Source organism: Anguilla rostrata, chromosome 7 (genome assembly GCF_018555375.3).
Source record: "Anguilla rostrata isolate EN2019 chromosome 7, ASM1855537v3, whole genome shotgun sequence".
Lineage (NCBI taxonomy): Eukaryota > Metazoa > Chordata > Actinopteri > Anguilliformes > Anguillidae > Anguilla > Anguilla rostrata.
In genome coordinates, this window is record NC_057939.1 from 13,044,085 (window position 1) to 13,067,128 (window position 23,044).

General features: G+C 45.2%; 3 protein-coding genes across 8 annotated transcripts in view; all 3 read right to left on the reverse strand.

Annotated features, from left to right (window-relative positions):
* The window catches only part of LOC135258571 (adenosine deaminase 2-A-like), a 230,085-nt gene that overhangs the window by 67,836 nt on the left and 139,205 nt on the right, over positions 1-23,044 (reverse strand). The window lies entirely within an intron of this gene.
* On the reverse strand, positions 123-9,732 carry LOC135259041 (fibroblast growth factor 6-like). The gene is made up of 3 exons (XM_064342892.1): positions 8,530-9,732; positions 7,919-8,022; positions 123-4,973 (listed from the first exon to the last, which is right to left on the reverse strand). The coding sequence occupies exons 1-3, from the start codon at positions 8,867-8,869 to the stop codon at positions 4,797-4,799; spliced, it is 621 nt and encodes a 206-aa protein (XP_064198962.1). The 5' UTR covers positions 8,870-9,732; the 3' UTR covers positions 123-4,796.
* zgc:77158 (solute carrier family 45 member 3) overlaps positions 10,204-23,044 on the reverse strand; it is a 33,544-nt gene continuing 20,703 nt past the window's right edge. For all 6 annotated transcript variants that reach the window (XM_064342886.1, XM_064342889.1, XM_064342890.1 and 3 more), the window contains 3 exons: positions 19,568-20,428; positions 15,344-15,609; positions 10,204-14,906 (listed from right to left, as the gene is read on the reverse strand). In XM_064342886.1, the coding sequence (XP_064198956.1) occupies positions 14,499-14,906; positions 15,344-15,609; positions 19,568-20,428 (1,535 nt within the window). In that variant the 3' untranslated portion in view covers positions 10,204-14,498. The remainder of the gene's footprint in view (positions 14,907-15,343; positions 15,610-19,567; positions 20,429-23,044) is intronic.

Sequence of the window (23,044 nt, forward strand, 5' to 3'; positions counted from 1 at the left end):
AATAAGTATTAACGATACTAATAATAATCATGATCAGAATATCATGAAATACAGGAAAAGGGGGCAGTGAGAATTTATCCTTCATTTATCACGATCTAAAATTAAACACAGCCGCAACCCAATAAAAAACAACCCTTTATTGTTATTTCAGGAATACAGTAGACTGCTGTGCACAGCACATACGTACAAAAATAAAAGGAAAACCATTTTTTCATATATTAGTATTCTTACTATCATCATTAGTTTTCAGAAACAAATGATTGAAGAAGTCTGTTGTTTCCTACTAATTTTACAATCATCGTAACAAATCGGAACTAAGGCAGAAGGTGAGGTATATGTTAACAAAGAGGAGGGGAATCAGAGGAAGCACACCCCCTCCTCAGTGCAGGAATACAAAACTAAGAGAGAACACAAAGGCTGCCGACACACACAGACACACTGCCCCTCCTTCACCGAGGTTCCGTTACCCTGCACAGGGCACCACTCCCCATGAAACACACATCAACTTTTTTGTTTTTGTTTAAACACTTTTTTTTAACGAAGGGTCATTTTGGCTAGAAGCATGAATCCTTCATATGCAGTTAACTTGTTCATCAGGACTACATAAATAATTTACAAACTGTTATGCCAGTCTACGTAGACACTTACGTAGGTCGTTTCATAGAAATTGTTACGCATTTCCTTAAGGACAAGGGCGAAGACCATAGATAGCTTTTCGCCTGTTTTCACTCTATGGTGTTTCATGCTCTGTGGTATCATGGGATACTGTGCAGAGTACAGCATCATGAACCTCGGTGACTGAGAGGAGAGCACTCACATACAAACATGTCAATGTGAGTCACAAACACTTCCATGGGTACAGTGTCCTGTTGGCCATATGGAGCGGCAAAAAAACAAAAAACAAACAAACAAAAAAAAAAACTCAAAATGAATACATACATGATGGATAAATAAATAAACAAACAAGGTTCTCATCACCTTCATTAACATTCACATCACAGGAGTTATTTTTCATTTGTTTTGTAAAAAAAAAAAAAGCAACATGAGGGCCAGAACGGAGCCGTAAGAAAGGACTCCAGAGCAACATGTCACCGCGTGTCCTTCGATGCTACACACTCCTTCTGTACTGTACCGTGGAGTCACATTCCACTCGAACCGAAGCAATCCGGTCCTGCACTTTCTCTGCCTTTCTTGTGCACAAGACACGGTTCAAGTGCACATTCCCAAACCACATTTTCAGCAGTTCCTCAGTACTGATCATCAACCATCGCCAGGTCTAACACGGTACCCTTCACTCTTTTGCCTCAAAGTAGAGTCAGGACACAAGGAAGCACGGATAAACTTTTTTTTCTGGACAGTTGCGGAGTTTCCACAGGTTCTTAAAGTAAATGTACAAGTCAAACTGAACAATGCACCAAACCGTTCTTTTCACTGACAGACATCCTGATAGAGGTGTCATATATTGTCTCTTCACTGCTTTACTGAAGAAGCATCACCCGACTTTGGGTGTCCAGTTGAATGCCACAAGCAGTCCATCAGAGTTCATAGCACCCTCTCCCCTTAATTGTCCAGTGCACTCTTCTACTTAAAATGCACAGGGCGTAAGACTGGGCCCCATCAGCACAACCGATGATAAATGATTTCCATTTTGTTTGCTCAGGGTAAATAAGCTTATCGTTACTGAACATAAATAGTAAAAGCATTTAGCACGTTTGACTATTCTTCAAGATTCAACTGCCAAGTTAAGCGAGCCTGTCTGGATACGGATTGTTCCTATTTAAAAAATAAATAAATGTACCAGTTAGGCTGATGCAAAATGATTTTTTTTTTACCTAAAGACTGTGCCCCATCCACAGTGACATTGAGCCGTGACAGACACTCATAGGCCACTCCCTACCTCTGTCACCCACAGTCTCCTCTGCCTTTGCTTTGATGAGAGCTCACTCCTGAAATCTTGGTTACGATGTAGAAAGTCTGTGAATTTGCTACACGGAGATGGAGTTACATCCCTAGGGAGGGGCACAGTGTCTGGTGGGGAGTTTTCTCTGTATGCCTCCTCCGGATCACCATGAGTTCCCCCACCCCAAACACACTCCTCCACAGACACCTGTCTGTGATCATCCACGGGGGGATTATCTCTTTAAATAGCAGAGTGAGACAATGCCAGGTGATCCCCGAAGTGCAGTAAGCCGATCTCACGGAAGCTTTCAGTGGCTGCCGCAGAAGCAGAGCATGCTGGGAAAGCGGAGGCTTTCTGTGATTCGGCACTTTTCGCTCTCCCGTACTGCACCAAGCCTGCGGGTGTCCCCTCCTGAGCAGAGTCAGACGCGCTCCAGCGTGAGCACCAATCGGCTGCCATTTCACAGTTACGCAGAGACAGACGTGTGCTCGCTCTTACAAAAAATCACTCAGATTTCAACGCATTCTGACCCAAATCAGATCCAAGGTTCATATCCAGAACTGACTGCACATAGCTTACAAGAAACAGCAAATTCTCTGGTGTGCAGAAATGACAATGCTTTGCCCGGTTTTTTTTTATTTTATTTTTTTTTTTACTTTAGTTTGTTTTTGTCTTCATTTGTTTGACAGCAGCCACACATCCTGTCAGGGATCTTAAGAGCCACCGATGGCAGACACTGACAGGCGCACTGTGCTGACCAGTAACATGACAACAGAGAGAGGAAGTCGCTCATCATCTACATTACAGCAGGAGGTCCAGGAACAGCCCTGACTTTTGCTTCAAGCCATAACAAACGCACTAACATTCACAGCGAATTTAATACACGCAGTATCTCAGCTTTATTCATCCGTGCAAGGGTTTTTTTTCCCCAGTTTTTATTTTATTGTCATCAGTATTGTTTTTTTTGTTTTTGTTTTTTTTTTTAAGCTGTGCACTCTTAGTTAATGAATTAAGGAATAAACCGAGGAATTTGGAGGGTACAAAGAAGTAAAGTTAGCCAGGGAAACCTGCGGAGATGGACCCCAGAACACAGGGGTGTAGAAGGGCCTGGGAGGCTGACCTTGGTCTAAAAATGGATTAAAGAGGGAGGGAAGGTCCCGGCCACTGCTGGAATCTCAAGGCCTTTGCTGACCATGGCTTTTACGGTGACAACTGCCCCGAGGAGGGTCTGCTCAGGTATTTGGGAAGTAGCCTGTCACCCCTGATGGGATCCACATTCTTCCGGGGTTAAACAAACAGAGGGTGCCGCGTGCACCGTCCCATAAGTCTTTTTCTGGTTAAAAGAGGCCCGTGCAGAAAAGAGGACGTATTGTGGGCGTATTGTGGGCTCGGGTGCAATAAGAGGGTGGGCTTTGTGGTTAAAAAAAAACAACAAAAAAAAACAAAAACAAACCACCCAGTGTCTGGGAATCCCTGAAGACCTGCCCTGTGCCTCTCTTTCTATCTTCTCTATCTGTGCATAACTTCCTCTGACTTCCCGTGATTTCGCTTCCATATTGGGTAAGTGCAGCCACTGCGACCGCCGCCTTTGCCAATGGAGAACTGCGCTAGAGCACGTTCCCTTGCCCACGGAGGCTGGCGCCATTACCAAATCCTGCATCCTGCATTTTTCACAAAGCTCTGAACATTAAACTCATCAGACTGTAGAAAAGACGTTGTGAGAACTATTACAGCGACCCAAATATCAAAACCATCATTGATAGCCAGATTGTGCAACCTGAAATACGTTTCGGCATTCTAAGTCATGAAATAAGCAACATAAAGCTCCTTGTACGACTCCAATATTTTATATTATTATTTACATAAGTATTTTTGGATTTGCTTAGCAGACACCCTTTTCTAGAGTGACTTTCAGTGCTTGCAGTCCTACATTTAATACAATACGTGACCAAACATTTACCGGTGCAGTTTGGGTAAAAAACCCCCGCCTAGCTCAAGAGTACGACAGCAATGTTCGAAATTCACGGGTCAACAGTGTCTCAGCCACGTTTAAAGAAGCGAAAGCTCTGGGATCCTCTGGTCTCAGTCCAGCCCATATTCTCACTTACTTAATTAAATCTAATTATCGAAAAGGAAATAAAAACTGAAGACACTCCTGGCCCTCTAGGAATTGGGCCAGAGCAGCTCGGGGTGTCCGGGAGTCGCGTGGCTCGCGTGTCAAGCCTATTTCTGACCGCAGGGTGCGTTTCTCGCATGCAAGCAACGGGGGTCGCAAGTGCCAAAGCTAAGGCAGCACCTCACTGCAGTGGCAAGGGAGCCCAGTTTAAGCACTTCTGTGTCCCCCCTCCCCCCGCCCCCACTTGACAATGACAATGGCAGCACAGTGTGGGGGGGGGGAAAAAAGCCAAACATTCCAGTTCTGGACGGGTTTCAAAACGGAAAGCATAGAGAGTTAGCGGACATTCGATTCGGCATAACTTCATGCATCATTTTTCAGTCAGGAGGTGGCTGTTTGAGGTAATAAAAAGTATCCATTTCACTTGTAAAAGCTGAGGATATCAGTCATGACCAGTGACAGGGTGAAGTCTCTGCCAGCTATGGCAATCACCCATATAAAGCAAAGAGGTCAGCAGTGCCTCTCACTCCTTATATAATGATAATTAAATAATAATAAGCAGCAAAGTATGGCATTTACATAAGTTCTAATACAAAGTGAGCTACCCAAATATACATATATAAAGACAATAAATACTATTATATATAGTTGTGTTAGTTTTGCAGTCAATTTGTATTTGTGTATGTGTGTATATATATATATATATATATATATATATATATATATATTACCTTGGAGAATGTCCACATGTGCAAATGAGTGAGTTATTGCGCGTTTTACTCATATTCTTGGGAGGAAATGTGTGACAGTCATGGCGGTGGTGGCTTTGTTGCCTCTCTTCAGTCTGCCATGCTTGCTGAGGGCGATGTAGAAGCCCTTGTAAACGAAAGACTCGTAGGCGTTGTAGTTGTTTGGCAGCAGGATCTCCTTGAACTTGCACTCGTCGTGGAAGACTGCCTGAAAACGGCAGAGGAGACGGGCTCTGTAAAATGCGGCACTAACGGCATGGAAACGATACTTCAGTAAACAAGCGCGGAACATTCAGCACATGCGAGCATGCACCCACCACACACACACACACACACACACTCACGCGCACACATTACACGCACACACACACGGATGCACACAGACACACACGAACGCACACACACTACACACACTCACACACACACTCACGCGCACACATTACACGCACACACACACGGATGCACACAGACACACACGAACGCACACACACTACACACACTCACACACACACATACACATACGTATTACACATGCACACACACAGGCGCACACTCACACGCACACACATGCACACACAAATGCAGGCACACATACACTACCTGCACACATGCACAAACATGCAAACACAAACTGTATTCCCAGCATTCCCAAACCTTTTTCCTTCCATGGAACAATTTACAAATTTATAGAATCTCATGTCACACCACTTTACAAGCGAGCGACACACTGATGTTGATGTGACGTGTCAACAGTAGGTCTAAAGTAGCTCTGTTCTTAGTTTTAATTAAGCTAAATGCATTTTAATGACATTCATTTTGGCTTTTGTGAATGGGATTTGTTTATTTAAGTATTTAAAGTTCACGTGAACTTTTAAATGTTTTTAACGGATTTTTCACACGGCAGGCCCAACATTGTTTGACGCCACACCAGCACCATGGCACACCGATTGGGAAATGCTGCTTTATCCATACAGTCCACATGCAAAAATACTTTCTGTATGCACACAGGTAAACAAGCACATTCATATACACTTCCCACTTATCTCCAGGTCTCTGTTTGTAATATTTTTTACAGTTTGTTTGTCACATCCAATGTATTTTGAAGAGGATATTCAACAATTCACCAATATCCCATCGCCCATAAGGGAAACACTCAAACATATGTCTTTATTTCCCTGAGAAAATTATGTTGTTATAGTTTTTCACCAAATTGTCTAAATGTACCTGATTTTCAAAACCTCCTGCATGAGATTGTCTACCTCCTGTTTTTATTTTACCAAAGCACCACCCATTCTTAATAATATGAATGAAATGGTATCAAAAATTGTCATTTTACAATGTGGACAATGATGGACAATTGGTATGGTATGCAAACAGAACAATTAATTACAGCTGAATGGTTCCTTTTTCTTAGTTTGAGTGCCTCTGTTGTGCAGACAGGAACTATTTGTACAATAGAAATGGTACAACAATGGAAGAAGTACATTTATGGTAATAAGTACATTTAAAAGTAGATATAGCTGCCAGAAATTTACATTATATGTCAAGCAAGCAGTATGTAGCAGTGTGTGTGTGTGTGTGTATTTTTCATTAGTGGCAGATGGAGGCAAAACCTTTCAAAACCTTTCTGGCTAAAAACCTTCAGTACACATGTGCTGTGAGCAATAAAGGGATGTGAATTTGCTTCTGAGCCACAGCCTGTAAGGGGCTGTAATCCACAGCACTCTCAGCCAATGCTGAAACTGTCTGTTCTTATATTTTATCAGCATCTGTATTCAGTCTTGGTGACACAGTCCTGACGCAAGCCTTGATGGAACTGTCTGCAGCATTTTTTTTTCTTTTTTCTTTTTGGGTTGAATCATAGCACACAGGGAAATGTCTGGCATCCCCCACACCCACCCCACCCCACCCACGCAGAGCACTACAGCCAATGCAGAACCCCAAGAAATATTCACAGCACAAATCATTATTTCAAAATGCAGTATGCACACTGTTTTATAGTCATCTGAGTACACACACGTACAACCCCTCCCCTCACACAAATTCATGAAAAGTCATTAAAGTTAAATACTGAAGATTTATTTAATTGTTACTGAACTCAAAACTACAATATCAAAGCGACATTATGAAATATATCAAAAGATACTTTAGCATCTGCAAGAGATCAGCTGATAGGTGGTATCTGGCGTACTTAGATTGTCTGCGGTGACAGCTAGTACTACGAGAGAGGATGCGCGAACGGGCCAGCTACTGTTTAGGACCACAAGCAAGTATAGCCTACCTGCCCCGCGGTTACTATGCTATTTCACTATTTTCTTAATTTACAGTGTCGTTAGCATTGGTGTTCCAGTCACGCATTTCGGAGGCCTTTGTGTGCATTAATTCTGGACTTATGGAATTCAGTCAAACAGTTACACCAGGCAGTTCATCCTCATACGTAATCAAATCAGTTCTGGAAAAAAGTCCAGTGAGACCGCTCACGAAGATAATGTCATCACCCACGACTGGGCAGATGCAACTGCGTATTAATTATTTCCTTAAAAACCCCATTTCCCGATATTTCGGCACGCCAACATCGATACAACAAACGTGACTTATGAAGCCAAAGGACAAAGGGCGTTAAAGCCAACATAATCCGTGGTCATTGGGATATTGCACAGGCCTGCCTTGTTTCCTACAAGCGATACTATTACAATGTCGGGAAGGGGAGTTATTGTTACATTATCGCTATTAGCAACATTATTTAAGATAAATTATTAATAATTACTATTGACTATAGTCTAGTCAGGTTACATAGTTTCATCGTATATATTAAACATCGGCAGTGCATCATTTTTGCTTTATGCTACATAAATGAGCATTCATTCATGCAGCTTGCTTTTTAGCTACATGAATGAGTATATATATATATATATATATATATATATATATATATATATATATATAAACGACAGAATGAAAAAATGCCAGTTAATTAGCGTTTGTAGGCTAATTCAACACAAACATTCGCAGACGTTTTTATTCGCAACAATATCAGGCACATTGCAAATAGTTAAGATTCATAACACATGCTAGCCCAGCTATTGCACCATTTTAGACCCTCTTTCTGATACCGCATAACAATTAGAAGGAATAATAATTTTGCACACCTACCGTTCCATATAACCTTCCTCTGCCACTCATTGCGACAAACTGGTCACTTTCCACCCCAAACAAGCTAACCACTCCTCGATCTACCGTGGAGATCTCTATTAGACCTATTCAGATAAAACATCAGTTAAACATTGCAAAATAAACCAATCAGTTCGGCAGAAACTACAGCCGGTGGGATAAACAATTACATGCACTGTGCAGCAGTGGGTGTAACCTTGTAGGTTGCTTCCCTAAATGTATTGTCTTTGTCCTGAACAGTATTCACACTGGAGATTTATTCGTCTTATTCGTAAGAATATCAATCATAACCACGGCTTCCGATGTGCATATCTATCCGTTTCTGGGCCGCAGAAGGAGCCGGTGTAAAAATAAGTTGGCGTCTAAATTCGTCCAAGCATTCATGTCATGTTTGAGCCTGGGAAGATATTTAGCACTGATGGATACGGGGTTTTTTAATAGATTGTCTTTGCTTTAGGAGACATCCAATGCTGCCTATGCGGCCGATTAAATATCATGCAAAATAACAAGGATACAGATGCGGTTCGAGTCGCAATTACTTGCTACTGCTCGTGTTATGTGTCTATTGCATTACATTTCTGGGCGAAACTCACTGTACTGGTTTTCATTATGTACACCGTTTATCTTGCCGTCTGGGAGGACCTGAAGGTGGAACCCGATGCCCACGTTGCAGTAAAGCCTCCGCACTCTCTTGATGCCCAGCAAATAGTCACTCTCCCAGTTCAGGTCCGATTTCTCCCCTGAGACCCCCAGAATGGAGCGGGAGAACAGGGTCTCCCATCTTTTCTCCAATAAAGTTGCATTAGTCCTGCTTGGAATCGGATATGATGACACAATCCCCACTAGGAACCCCAGGAGAACAATCGCAGTCAACGTCCAGTGCGTGCTGGCCTCGCAGGACATACTGATGAGAAGCCTTTGCGCAATGGCCATCCGGTTTACCTTCGGGGCACGTGGTCAAAATTAATGGCCCTAAAAATACCACTCTTCTTGTTTTTCTTCCTTCGGCATGGTGGCAGAGGCTTATTTTTGGAAGGCAGATCAGGGTTTCGGGCATGAAACGAAAGCCCGAGAGCAGTGGAGTAGAAAACGGAGAGAGCGCGGCAGAGCTTGAGGTGGTGATGGTGATGATTACCATGTTTTGCAGCTCCGCGCCTCTCTCGACAGGCAACGCTGGCTGTGGAGAACGCCACTCACCAAAAACCTATTTCACCTTGCCGGGTGCCCGCATTTTTATATGACATCACTCTGACTTCACTCCGCTGCCCCACGGAACAAAGTAGGAGTGGAAGGGAGGGGAGGGGGGGAGAGAGAGAGAGGGAGAAAAGTTGCAAGCCAGCAAGAGCTGAAGCGCTGAACTGCAATGTCAAGTCTGCTGGGAGTTCAATCGAATGCTGTCACTCTGCATGGGAGACGGGGAGAGACCCCTCATTGGACGGCTTTGAGCGATCATGGGATGTGATGGGCACTTTGGCAGAGCCCAAATTGGGCCGGTGGTCATATGTCTGACGGGCTGCCGTTTCCTTATTTAGCATGAAGGTGTAAAAACAGTCCAGCAGTCACCGGAGAGCAATGGCAATCCTGTGAGCCACTTCCTGCGCTGTTTGTTCAGGAAGTTTACATTGCTGTGTATTTTAAATGCCTATTTTCTAATAATTTTGAATATTAAAACAAAATGGGGAAAAAAACGAATAGCCTCACAGCACATTAATCGCTGTGAATTTGAAACGTGAAAAGGATTTCGTCATCACTGTCAAAAGGACACTGAGAAGTGAGGGATTTTATTCTTCTTGCACCTAATGCCATCGCGTCTGTAATGTCTGCACGTCACTGGACAGGGTGCTTCCTCACGCGCTACCCCGGGGAGTTCTGAGGCTGAAATAAAATACAGTATTCCTTGGGAACCCCGAAGAGCGGCGCTGTTTCATGCAAAATGCTACATCAAGAATCCCATCGATCTTGACTTGCTATTACTTATCGCTCATTCAGCTGGCGCCAAGTTAGCATCAGAACTCAGATAAGAAACAATAATGCTAAAGCAATGCCAAATGCGGCATCGTTTAAAACGAAACGCCTTAATATACAATACGTTAGTCTCAATTGCAGAGCCTAAGCGTGGTCATCCATTATAACAATTAAGCCAGCTGAACAGGACGACCTAACAATAAGAGCACTGGTAAGCTAGTAACACTTCCCATTTCAATGCAGCAAAGCAGATTGTGACACTTGTACACCTGAAAGGTTGAATAAAACGCATTTGCGCCCCGTTGTTACAATTCAATTTATTAATTTCATACAAAAAGAGTTATTGCGAATGTTCAATCACATACAACAGAAGGAAATGACCAGTTTCATCTTGTGCTTCAAAACATTGCAATGTTTTTTCCCCGAATAAAATGATGATGTCCTTAAAACGTGAACTTACTAGGGAAACCAGAAACACATTTCAGTAAATCCGCAAATACATGAAAATAGTTTTTGTTGTTGTTGTTTATAGTGAAAGGATCCCTGATTTGCCAAACATATCTATCCTACGAATAAAACAGAAAAAACCTAAAGCAGATTATTCAAAACAGGATAAAAGTGACATTTTAGAAGTAACACAGTTGAAACCAATGAAGAACAAACCACTGGAATGAACTTGGTAAAACACAAAACAGAAAAAATGAAAAGTCTTGACAAATCAGAAACACAACGCCCATGTTAACCAAGCCTATACGCTTGTGCTCTGAATGGGTAAATTACATTATTTATTCTGTAAACACTACCTTGTAATCTGGAAACTAGTCTCTACATCAGGCACAATAAACCACAACATGTTGTTCAAATTCACTTAAAAAAAATTAAAAACAGTGAAATGAATTTAATGAAACTGCTAAGCCCCTGCGCATTAGGCAGAATGTGACGAGGAAAACTAGACCCTTTGGATGTCCGATACATTTTTCAAAATAAGAGTGCTGTACGCGATTCTCTGGCAACAGCCATTTGAAAAATTCGCTTTTATTTTCTAAATAAAAATCGTAATCTCTACGTGTTGTACACGGACTATACAGTAAAATTCTTGGTGTTAATTCAACTCTAACAGTGTTACTTCGACTCTTAACAGATAGCATTTGTTCCCCCTTTGGAATGTGGGACCAAATGTAATCTGTTAAGAGCTTAATTATCACTGCTAGAGTTGAATTAACACTGGACAGTTTACTGTGCAGTTCTCAAACCTCAACATTCTCAAACCTCAAAACGCAACATTTTCAACCTAAAAATGCAATAATTGAACCAAAAGTTATCAGATTGTGGACCTGTTTGATTGTTTACCACATTGTTCAACATATTTTTTGAAAAATTTTGGCTTCAATGTGTCGACCTGAGGAAAACAGGCAAGATTCTTTGGTGTCACAATATGACAGAAAAGTGTGCAACCGACAAACAAACAGACATGAAAATTTGGACACTAAAACCTGAGGCAGGTCCTGGCTACGAACAGACTATCCTCCTCCGTGTAACACATTACCGTACATACTTGGGGGACTTGCTTTTAGAATGGAAAATATCATATCCAAAGACATGTCAATACTATGCTATAATTCTACTGTAATCGACATGAATGTCTGTAGACAAAATCAGCTTATTTCATTATTCTAATTTTTTTATAAACTATGGACGTCCTATTGTTAACAAATAGCTACATTATAACAACTCATGATATATTGATTTATCCATTCATTTTATTAAAGAATCTGTGCTGTAAGCAGCTTTAACAGCATGTGGATCACTTGGGAAGGCTTTGTGCAAGCGATTCTGTGGTTACTGGGAGCAGTATTGGTTGACCAGATGAGCACTTTGAAATCACACTCAAGAAATAAAATGAAGGGACACAAATAAATTATGATGCTGAAAATGAGTTTCACCTCACATCTATACAAAAGAAACAATAATTTAACTTCTTTTCACAGAAATATCCTTTGCCCTTACACCTTGATAGATGTGATACAAAAAAGGCAAATATGTTGTAATATGTGCTTATTATTTTTTTAATAATAAATATATAGAAATTTACAAAAAAAAAAGTTTCTATATGTTTAGGCACTTTCTGAAATTGTGAACTTTGTTTTCTCAGTCTGTTAATATAAATGTTCCAAGACATGAGTATTTTCTACAGCTGAGGAAACACTGTATTGAAATAGCAATACAGTATTACACTGTAAATATCATTACTTAAGAGGACATAGATTATCAAAAAGTACTCGAAGACTGAATGGTAGAGATTAGGACACTGTGCAATTCAAATTCAGAAATGAACATGTGAAATCGAGAGTTTCCAAAACCAAGAGAACCCTTGGCAAAGCACATGAATACACAGCTGTGCTATACCCAGCTAAACCATTTCAAATCCAGTTCCAGCTGTGATTTTGGACACAAAACCTCTCTCTTAGGCACACACACAGACCCTCAGTAGGTTCAGAAGAAGCCATACAGGACACTTTATCTTCCAGGAAAAATTTGGCATGCTCTCTCCAACTCTGTGGATTGGCTTTTATATTTGTGCCCTTTAAATTCTGCCTGGCTTGATACCATGCCTCTCCTTCAGGGGGCAATAAACAAGCATGTGCGCACTACCAAACAAGAACTCTTACAGAACATGCTGTAAGGCATTCAGTAGCAGAAAAACATCATTGCTGGCCAACAGGAAGAGATGTTGCCATCAAAGCCATATGATTGTACCACTCACATTCATGACCGATTGACTGATATGGTGTACCAAGAATGACAACGAATGCGTTTAAAATAATATACTGGAAAAATAACCAGAACACACATTTAAGAAAACTACCTGATTGATAGAAGGTAACAGCACACCTGCATATGCAGAAAAAGTCTTTAAATACATGGTGGCACCTGAAATGCACGTGCAGGCTGACAGCAGATTGAAGTTACTGTGTTTGTGGCAGTTGTGTGTGTGTGTGTGTATGCGTGTGTGTGTGTGTGTGTGTGTGTGTGTGTGTGTGTGTGTGCATGTGTGTGTGCGTGTGCTTCTTATCAGTCACAATGATCCTGAGGGTTCTGGGCTCCCATTTTTGGTGCCACACATCCAGCGATCCACTGCACTTAGGCATTTACCGTCTATACTCCTAATTGTATACTGAAAATTGAATAGCAGACTTCCACTGCCCCGTTTTGACATCACAAAGAGGTGCATACAGTACAATTACAGGATTTGATTCTGAACAAAAAACCATCATCATGGTAATCAAAAAGATTTTCAGTAACCCAGTATCCCAGCATTCCCAAAATACTGCTAGCATGACAGTTGGTCTTTTATTATGGTAATCGAATGTGGGCTGGCATTTGCAGCACCTAAAAATCCTTCTGTAACTGTTCTGGACTCGTCTTGGATCTAAACTGAGCCAATCATAGACCCATTTATCCAAAAGGGAATAAATAAATCGCTATCTCTCTCTCTCTCTCTCCCTGTCTAACACAAACACACACACACAGACACACACACACAAACACAAACACACATACACACAAACAAAATGTAATAAGAAAATTAAATTAGTAAAAAAAAAAAAACCCCAAAGACTAATTTAGGTGCCAAATGTTTTTACACCCATTAACCCAGTTCATGCTAGCAACACTCCAGGCACACAGGTGACCTCACCCAAACAGGTTGCATAACAAATTCCCATAGGGACATAAATATATGCTCTTATATACAAAAATATATACAGCAAAACTGTGCTTTACATAAAAACCAAAATAAAGTAAAGGACCTTGAAACATAGTTGGATTTTGGGATGTACACATAAAAACTAGAGTTTTGAAATTTCTGTGGTTCAGGACGGCTTAATTTTTGAGTGACAGATGAACTGTGTTTGGGGATGAGATCCATTCATTTGTCATGACTGCAACATAACCCCCCCCCCCAAAAACAGGACGGGTAAACCGGCACACGACCCACCCACCCTCGCTGTGGAGAAGCAGGATGCTTTCAGTAGGGAGAGCACAGGCCCCCCCCCTCTGGCCCGCACCTTGAATTTCCCCTCAGAGAGGTGCTGGGAGAGGGCCTGGTAGGCACTTTCAACATGGAGGCGGGGCTTAATCGATACAGCCCCGCCCCCTCCGTTCTGAAAGAATCTGAACAGGCAGGGCGTGGCCATCTCGCCATGCTTTTCTCAGAGCTCTGGGAGCCCCCACTCTCAACACTGTGGTTGGGGCGGACAGACCGTTTTTGAGGGTCCTGTTAGATAATGGAGGTAATGAAAAAGGATCCTGACTGCCTGAGCAGAAAGCAAAAAAAAAGGATGGATCCAAGTCACATGACTAGCACTGTCCACCAGGGTTGGGATGAGGTAAACTTCAGACAAGACTGACCAGGGGATTGTGCCAATAAAAAATATTTTAAAATATTTAAATAGAATACAATATTTTGACATGAGAGGACAGAGCTTCTGCAGAACAGGCGAAAAAAAAAAGATACGCCGTTTCGTGCAGGAGGCAGTAGTGGACACACACGCTCACATACAACACACTTCCTTTCCTAGCTCCTCCGCGGTCTCTCTCAGCACTTGAGGTCTCTTTGGTCGAAGACGATGTGGCGGGCCAGGTAGATGGCGATGGCGCCGAAGATGGCGGAGGAAGCGATGTAGGCCGTGACAGACTCCGTGAGCTGGACGATCATCCCCATGAAGAACGTGGGGAAGACCTGCGAGAGCAGGAAGGTGCTGTCCAGGATGGCGAAGTCCAGGCCCACGCCGCGTTTCCCATGATCCTCTGGGTCAGGCGGGCCGGGGCCCAGGGCGCAGCCGTTCTGGCCGTGCGGAGCAGCTGGGTGGTAGGCGTGCCCGTTGGCACTGCCCCTCTTGTAGTTCAGGCCTCCCTCCTCATCCTCCGCCATGCACAAAGATTCTCGCGTGACCGCGATCCCGTTCACACGTGTGTTTTTGGCTTTGTTTTTTGGCATATAAACCTGAAAAAGAAATCACCAGAAGCCATCAGTGAATCTTACGTTTCCATAAAACATTATATCTCTATGGCTCAGTTATGAATTCCAAGACAAATCAGATTGATTATATTGGTCTGCAGCAGTATGCAAATGTACAAGCCCCATAAACGTTTCAGTCATAAAGAACTCAGGATGAACAGACAGTGAGAGAAAAAGCGAGACGCTGGAAAGTGTCCAGTATTACAAGGTGAATGTGTCCTATATGAACTTGTACCCCTGGAACTACTGTTTTTTGCTCTGTCTCCTTTACTTTGTCAAAACTGAAAATTCAGAGAGTCTGAGTGTGAGAGAGTGAGAGTGAGAGACAGCGTGAGAGTATGACAGAGAGTGAGAGAGAGCGAGAGAGACTCTTCAGCACACGTGCAGAAGGAAAAGCTGTCCGGGCGGGGGGGGGGCCCAACCTCCTTCTCCTTGTGGTAGTGGCAGGTGAGGGTGTAGGGCAGGGTCTGCAGGGTGGCGTAGGCGAAGCCGGTGAGGGCGGACATGGCGGTGACCAGGACCACGCTCTTGGACAGGCAGATGACCAGGGTGGAGGCGGTGAAGCTGAGCATGCTGCCCAGGTAGACGCGGCGCGAGCCGAAGAGGCGCACCAGCCGGCTCATGCCCAGCGAGAAGAGGGTGGAGGTGGCGCACTGCAGGAACAGCCCCAGGCTCCCCACGCGGATCCCTGCAACACAGAGGGCATTCTGGGACTGGAGAGTCACGATCCCGGTGATGATACAGCTGATCCTGTTGGCTGCGTTACAGTAAAAGCAACAGCTCACTCCCGTGGGGTTTTTCGTCTGTTTTCACAGGAGCGTTTGCGCTTGTGTGTGCGTGCCTGCATGGGGTGTGTGGCTTCATACAGTATCGTGAAAAAGTATTTGTCTCCTTCCTGATGTGCTCTATTACTGCATATTTGTCACACTGAATGGTTTCGGATCTTGAGATAAAATGTAATATTAGACAAAGGGAAACAGAATAAACACAAAACCAATTGACAATTAGATTCAGCTGATTGACCACAGCCAGGCTTGATTGCAGCCACAGTGAAGTAGTCACCACATAGTTTCTACAAGTACACTATTCCATGATTAAAGAAAATTCCAGAAGAGAAAAACAAAGTTATTGAAATATATCAGTCTGAAAAGGAAATGCACAGTTCCAAAGCCATTCCTAAGGCTCTGGGACTCATCCAGGAAGTCACAAAAGATCCCAGAGAACATCCAAAGAACTGCAGGCCTCTCTAGCCTCAGCTGAGGTCAGTGTTCATGACTCCACAATAAGAAAGAGACTGAGCAAAAATGGGATTCATGGGAGAGTAGCAAGGCAGAAACCACTGCTAACCAAGAGAAACATCAATGTTCATCGCACATTTGCAAAAAAAGACCTGGATGATCCCCAAGCATTTTGGGATAATGTTCTATGGACAGACGAGTCAAAAGTGCAACTTTTTGGACAACACAGGTCCCATTATGTATGTAAAGTGGTACAACTAGATATTACATTTAAGGTGTTTGATAACTTTTTCATTAAATAAATTAAACAATTATTTTAAAAATGTCTTTTGTGTCTACTCAGGTTCCCTCTGTCTAATATTACATTTTGTCTAAAGATCTGAAACCATTCAGTGTGACAAATATACAATAATAGAGAAATTAGGAAGGGGACAACAACTTTTTTAAGGCACTGTATGTGTATTTGAGCAGATATGTACATTTCTCTGTTTGAGTGTGTGTGTGTGTGCGCGTGAGTGCACATCTACAAGCAAACTTGTACTGGATAACACAGCTTGAACATGTGCACACTACTGTGAGCAAATAAACAGTAATTTGCCAGTTAGTTGATATTTCATTTAAGGGGGATAATGGCCATAAGCAAACAAAAGCAAGCGATCCGGTTTGTGTACAAAGTTTAAAACCTGAAAAAAGTCAGCAAACAGTGTGATCCGGCTGGGCCGAACCCCTTGTAGGGAGGGCTGACCCTTAAATAAATTTGGAGAAAGCGCCGCTGGGTGAAGTGCATGTTTGCAGAGGAAGTGTCTCCCACGTCCAGCCCAAACACGACAGTGCCGGGGCCAGAGAGGAGGAATTCACTGTTTAAACAGCGAGTGTGTCGGGGGGTGGAGAGACTCCTCCACAGGAACGTGTCTGAAATAGAGCTGTTTTCCCCCTCTTTCTCATCGACATCAAACTGCCGGAGGAGGGGGCGGGCGGGGGGGCGGGCAGGCGGGCGGGCGGGGGGCGGCTCTCGTCGGGAACGTCTATTCCAGACATGTAGGGCCCTTTGTGGTGACAGACTTTATTTGCGGTGCCCTAAGTTCGAGCTAATCTGTCATCCTGATGTTTCACTTAGCAGTTTGCGTACGGGTCCCGGGAAGTTCAGAGAGTCCTGAGAGGGCTGTGTGCTCCAGATCATGTTCCCGCTGAACGCCTCCAGAGGGACAGAAGCATGTGAGCCCAGTGACAGGGACACGCACTGTGAGGGCCAGTTAGACAGGGAGACGCACTGTGAGGGCCAGTTAGACAGGGAGACACACTGTGAGGGCCAGTTAGACAGGGAGACGCACTGTGAGGGCCAGTTTGACAGGGAGACACAGTGTGAGGGCCAGTTAGACAGGGAGACACACTGTGAGGGCCAGTTAGACAGGGAGACACACTGTGAGGGCCAGTTTGAAAGGGAGACAGTGTGAGGGCCAGTTAGACAGGGAGACACAGTGTGAGGGCCAGTTAGACAGGGAGACACAGTGTGAGGGCCAGTTTGACAGGGAGACGCACTGTGAGGGCCAGTTTGACAGGGAGACACACTGTGAGGGCCAGTTTGACAGGGAGACGCACTGTGAGGGCCAGTTAGACAGGGAGACGCGCTGTGAGGGCCAGTTAGACAGGGAGACACACTGTGAGGGCCAGTTAGACAGGGAGACACACTGTCAAAGCATGGAGCTCATGAGCACAGGAAATGGACAGGGAAGCACTGCAGCACATGGGGCAAATACAGAACTAAACAAATACTTTAAAACTTGGCAAATATATCAGAACAGGTCAATTTCAGCAAAATCCTGAGGTTTTTATTATGGTAAGCAGGTGTGTGTGAGGTGTGAGAGATAATGCGTGTGAGTGTGTAAATGAGAGATTAAATGTGTGTGTGTGTGTGTATGAGAAAGGAGAGAGAGTGAGAAAAACTGTGAAAAATGTGGGTGTGTGAGAAAGAGAGTGCGAGAGAGCATGAAAACTACAGTTTTATACACACACGCATGCATAGTACTTGGCTTTTTTGAGTATCTCTGACAGTTTCAGTCTAATCTTTTTCAGTAGTTTTGGTGAGGCATGAGTTAATGTACTCATGAGACTGAACTTCCTCCACAGAGTGTGGAGGAGTAGGGCCAGAATGTCCTGTGGATGAGCAGGCCAGAACATCCAGAGGAGGAACTGGGGAGGCTTGACATCAAGCACAGCTCAGGATGGGGCTCCTGAGGACCGCATCTGGGCGGGGCACCCGTGCCTAATGCAGCTGTGTGGCTGGGATAGCATTCCACGAACTCCACGGCACGATAACTCCAGGGCATAACTCGACACTACGGTGTCAGTCAGCACGGAAACTGTTGCCAGGTAACCCTTGCCCTCAGTGGGAATCAACAACTTTATAAGTCGATTGGGTGCATGCAATCAGGCTTCAAGGGCAGCTTGATCCTACCCACTTAAGCTGATGGAGGTGTTGCACAGACGAGACTCCTATGATTAAAATGAGGCATCACAAATTGGGCAGCAAATGGCAAATGACAAAGAAACCTCCTCTCTTCTGTACAGGCTTCAACAGCCAGAGTCGTCCAAATTGCTGCCACTTCATCTTCAAGTGGTCACTGTTCAGTGGTATGCAGCAGTTTAACTTGTTGTTACACTTCAAGGGAAACTGAGCCATCCACAGAACAGCTTGAAAATACATCTACGCCACACGTACAATGCAAAGTGCAAATATGAGCTTTGACATCCATGGGACGAAGTAACTTGCTATTGACGTCTGAGGGTTCAGCGACGGGATCAGCAGCGATCGAGTGAGGCATGATGCCAGAGAGCGTGCTGCATCACGATGACCTACGCCTTTTTCAAAACTCGCAACCGGGTTTGGTAAAATAGGTGCTAAAGGTTAAAACATTATTGTCTTTCCCTCATCTTAGTATCGTATCCACCCTCCTAGCAAGGTGAGGAGGAAGTCACCTGAACAAGACTATTCAGGCTAATCTACTGGTCAACAAAGGCTGGGCTAATGTTTCTCTCCACAGGCGGGGAGGGAACACCCTGTCTTGAAGGCAAACTGGGACTGAATCCCATTTCAATTAATTCAATACAATACAGTATTGACGGCTTTCTACTTAATGCACTTTAAGTTAATGAAACTTTATGAGAGGCACATTCATGGTGTGCGTTACCATCCAGAACATGAGCAGGCGCACACAATGAAAGGGAGTACAATATGCCCTTTGACCACTCAGCCTGTGAACCTTGTTTAGCCAATCAGAAGCAGGCTCTCACTCGCTGTGTGCTGTGTTCCGAGTGGCCAGCAGGTGGCAGCGCAGACATGGGGGGGGGGAAACGAGGAGGAGGAGGAGGCCGGGTTGACGTGAGGAGGGTGGGCCTCCACAAGCTCACCTTCGTCGTAGCGCTGCCGGGAGGCCATCCCGGGGGCGGCGCTGGGCACGCCCTCGTAGAGCCCCTCCCCCACAAAGTCCGTGTAGAAGAGCATGAAGGACATGACGGCCATCCAGCTGCAGAGCTGCGCCACGCACAGCTGGCGCATCACGCGCGGCATGTGGCAGTAGCTGCGGTAGATGGTGGGCGTCATGGACCAGCAGGTGCGCAGCAGGCAGAGCAGCGGCCCCGCCTTCAGCAGCCGCAGCTTGCAGCGCAGCAGGTAGCAGCAGGAGCGCGGCACGCGCCGGCCCCCGGCCTCCGGGGGGTGCGGCTCCAGGGCAGGGCTGCTGCCGCTGCCGCCGCCGCCACCAACGCCACTGTAGCCGGGGGGCTCCTGTGACACCTTCATGGTGACCAGGACGCTCGTCACGAAGATGAGGATGAGGACGGAGAAGAGGCACTCGGCCTGGCCGCCCAGGTAGAGTGACAGGAGGCCGCCGCTCCAGTCGAGCGCGGGCAGCAGGTAGCCGATGCAGCCGCCCAGGCTGACCATGAAGGAGAACATGGCGAAGGCCTGGCCGCAGTCCTCCTCCTCGTGGTACAGGTCGGACAGGAGGGCCTCCAGCGGCGTGAAGCACACCTGGCCGCAGAAGTCCAGGAGCCCCACCCCCAGGATGAGGAAGCCCACCTGCAGGGCGCGGCCCCCCCAGCTGAACTGGGCGGCCAGGACGTCGGCGTGGGGGATGATGAGCAGTGCCACCAGCACCCCCAGCGACAGCAGCCAGATGAAGGGGCGGCGCCGGCCGTAGCTGCTGGTGCAGCGGTCGCTAGCCGAGCCAATGAGCGGGATGAAGAGCAGGCCCAGTACGGGCCCGATGCCTGGGGTGGGGGGGAGGGGGAGAGAGAGAGAGAGAGAGGGAGAAGCCGAGGGAGGGAGGGAGGGAGGGGAATGGGGAGAGAGAGGAGAGAATGAGAAACAGTGAGAGGGAGGGACGGGGCGAGAGAGAGAGGGAGAGGGAGGGACGGGGAGAGAGAGGGCGAGAGAGAGAGGGAGAGGGAGGTAGAGAGGGGGAGAGAGAGAGGGAGAGGGGGAGAGAGACTATTTCAACACACCTTCAGTCACAAGCCTAATGAATCACATAATGAGAAGTCACTGTGTTCTGTCAATCACTCACCCAAATGAACCAATCAAAAGAGATCTCATACAAGAGACACACAGCATTCTGTAAGATCTCTGAGAGAGAGGAAGATGAAATGTCAGCTACTAACTTGCCGCTTGATATTAAAAACAACTTTCAAACTTTGGTACTGATTGTACCATTGTACCATTGTACTGATAAAGTAAATAAGAGTTCAACTCTGCATTCCTGTTTGTGTATATAAACAGGACCTCAGATGAACACCCGGAATGTACCGTCGCGTGTCGCCATCGCGGTCTAAATGTTGAGCAACAAAGGTTTCAGTTCCCGCATTCCAACCGACACGGAACACAAATATGATATACATGTTCGGGGCTCAGGGAAACGGTCCCTCGAGTTCCAGCTCCTCTCATTACCACTGAGGCCTTCAGAACAGGCACTTTTCCCCCTCCTTTTGAAAGCTGAAGGCCTTTTAAACACAGGTTATCATATTCCCCTGCCCAGGCCTAGAGGACACAGGCTGTGCTTTTGGGACTAGATTTACGCACACACACACACACAAATTCAGCACAGCTTAAATACTTTTACTTACTGCAGAATGTCTATCCAACAGGCTGTAAGCATACTGCACATTAACCAGGTGGTTAAATGATGATTCACGGGTTATCGTTAGCCATGGGAATGATCATCTCCCTCGCCGGAAAACGGGAGGTTGCTAAGCGGTGCCGGCGTGAGTAATGTTTTGCCGTCTTTCCTCCACACACAGTTTGTATTAAAAGTCACGCTGTCATCATGCAAATCAGGCTGTCAGCAACGGCAGGAGATTCACACAGGTTTGCTGAGTGAAATTTCCTTAGAGTTAATTCACCTACGTGATGTGAATATCTTGGCAAATTAAAAATGCAAATGCAATTCTTCAACAAGGAACCTTACACTGTAGTGGATACATAAAAAACAAATAACTGAACCAGCTGAATCTTTCTGAAAGAAATATATCCACCTTGCATTACCATAGTTTAGGTAATACCACAGCAACTATCAGACAATTGTACAATCAATCCATTTGATTTGTGTGTTTTTTTTTTTAAACTGGTCCAGAGGACAACACCATCCTCTCCTTTTGTGTATTGTCCTCACAGTGTGAAAAAGCCATTCTCAAGCTGCCATTTTGAGCTGGCTCTCCACTGCCAATATCCCAGATGTTCTCCACTTCCGTCAGTTCTTCACAATAAGCTTTATGTGCACACAGCTCACACAGACCAAACTGTGCCAGGAGCAGCCAACTACGGTAGCCCAGGATGGTCAAAGCAATGAATTCCAACAAACTCATTAAAAAAAAAAAAAAAAAAGACTTTAAATAATTTTCTCATTAAAGGCCTTGTAATTTTACATCTGAGTGGCAGTGGAGTGGAATGGTGAGGGAAGTGGCCCAGCAAGGTAAAGTAGCCGGTTTGATTCCCAAGTGTCGTCGTATCCTTGGGCTAATGCACTTGGACGGTATGTGAACTATGAAAGTCGCCCTGGACAAAGGCCTAAAATCGTATGCCAAAACGCCAGATAAAATGTAGTTGTTGACTTGTATCTGAATCAGTGTTGTTGAGGTGTCCCTTCTCTCTGTAACCTACACTCCTGTCCCCCCACATGGTAACTGTAATAGACACGCGGACCGCGGTCGGCATGGAGATCGAAGGGGACCAGCACACACAAACAAACCAGCCCGCGGCGTAGCCACATTCCTGCCCGGCACAGCTGTGGAAAGCCGTCATCGGGACGCTGGGAGACGGAAGTACGCGCGCGTCACGGGGAGACCTGTCCCGGGGCACGTTTCAGACGGCGCGTGTCCGTGTTCAGTTTCTGTTTTTTGAACGCGTGCGTCTATCCGTGAGCATTGCTGTGAGTTTGCTTGTTTTACGCATGTGTGGTGGGGCATGCATGTGCGTGTGTGCGCGCGCGCGCGTGTGGGTCTGTACGCACGTTTGTGCGTTTACGTGCGTGTGTGTGTGTGTTTGTGCGTCTCTGTCTGCGTTTCCTGTGTGTTAGTTCAGAAGGGGGCGGGCAGGGTGACTGAAACCACAGCTCCACACACACGTATCAGTTTGGACTTTCTCAGGAGCTCCGATTACTGAAGAACCACGGGCTCTTCCAGTGCTACGCAGTAAACTACGCGGAACGATGCCCTCCACAAATATTACACATTACGAATAAAATACACATACCAGCGCATAAGTGTTTGCCTAGAATTTGTTTGCATTTATAAATTTGCTTCGTAAAGGCCAATAACTTCACGCAGACTTGGCACAATGCACCACAAATGTCACTGGGGTTCATTTTCCCTAACAGTTCTAGACTTTTTTTT

Bases quoted from the DNA above. Each gene is read 5' to 3' on its own strand.
- LOC135259041 (XM_064342892.1), bottom strand. From the start codon at position 8,869: ATGGCCATTGCGCAAAGGCTTCTCATCAGTATGTCCTGCGAGGCCAGC. The intron at 8,023-8,529 runs GTGAGTTTCGCC...TTATCTGAATAG, and splicing joins ACATAATGAAAACCAGTACA to GTCTAATAGAGATCTCCACG. The intron at 4,974-7,918 runs GTAGGTGTGCAA...TGCCGTTTTCAG, and splicing joins GAGGAAGGTTATATGGAACG to GCAGTCTTCCACGACGAGTG.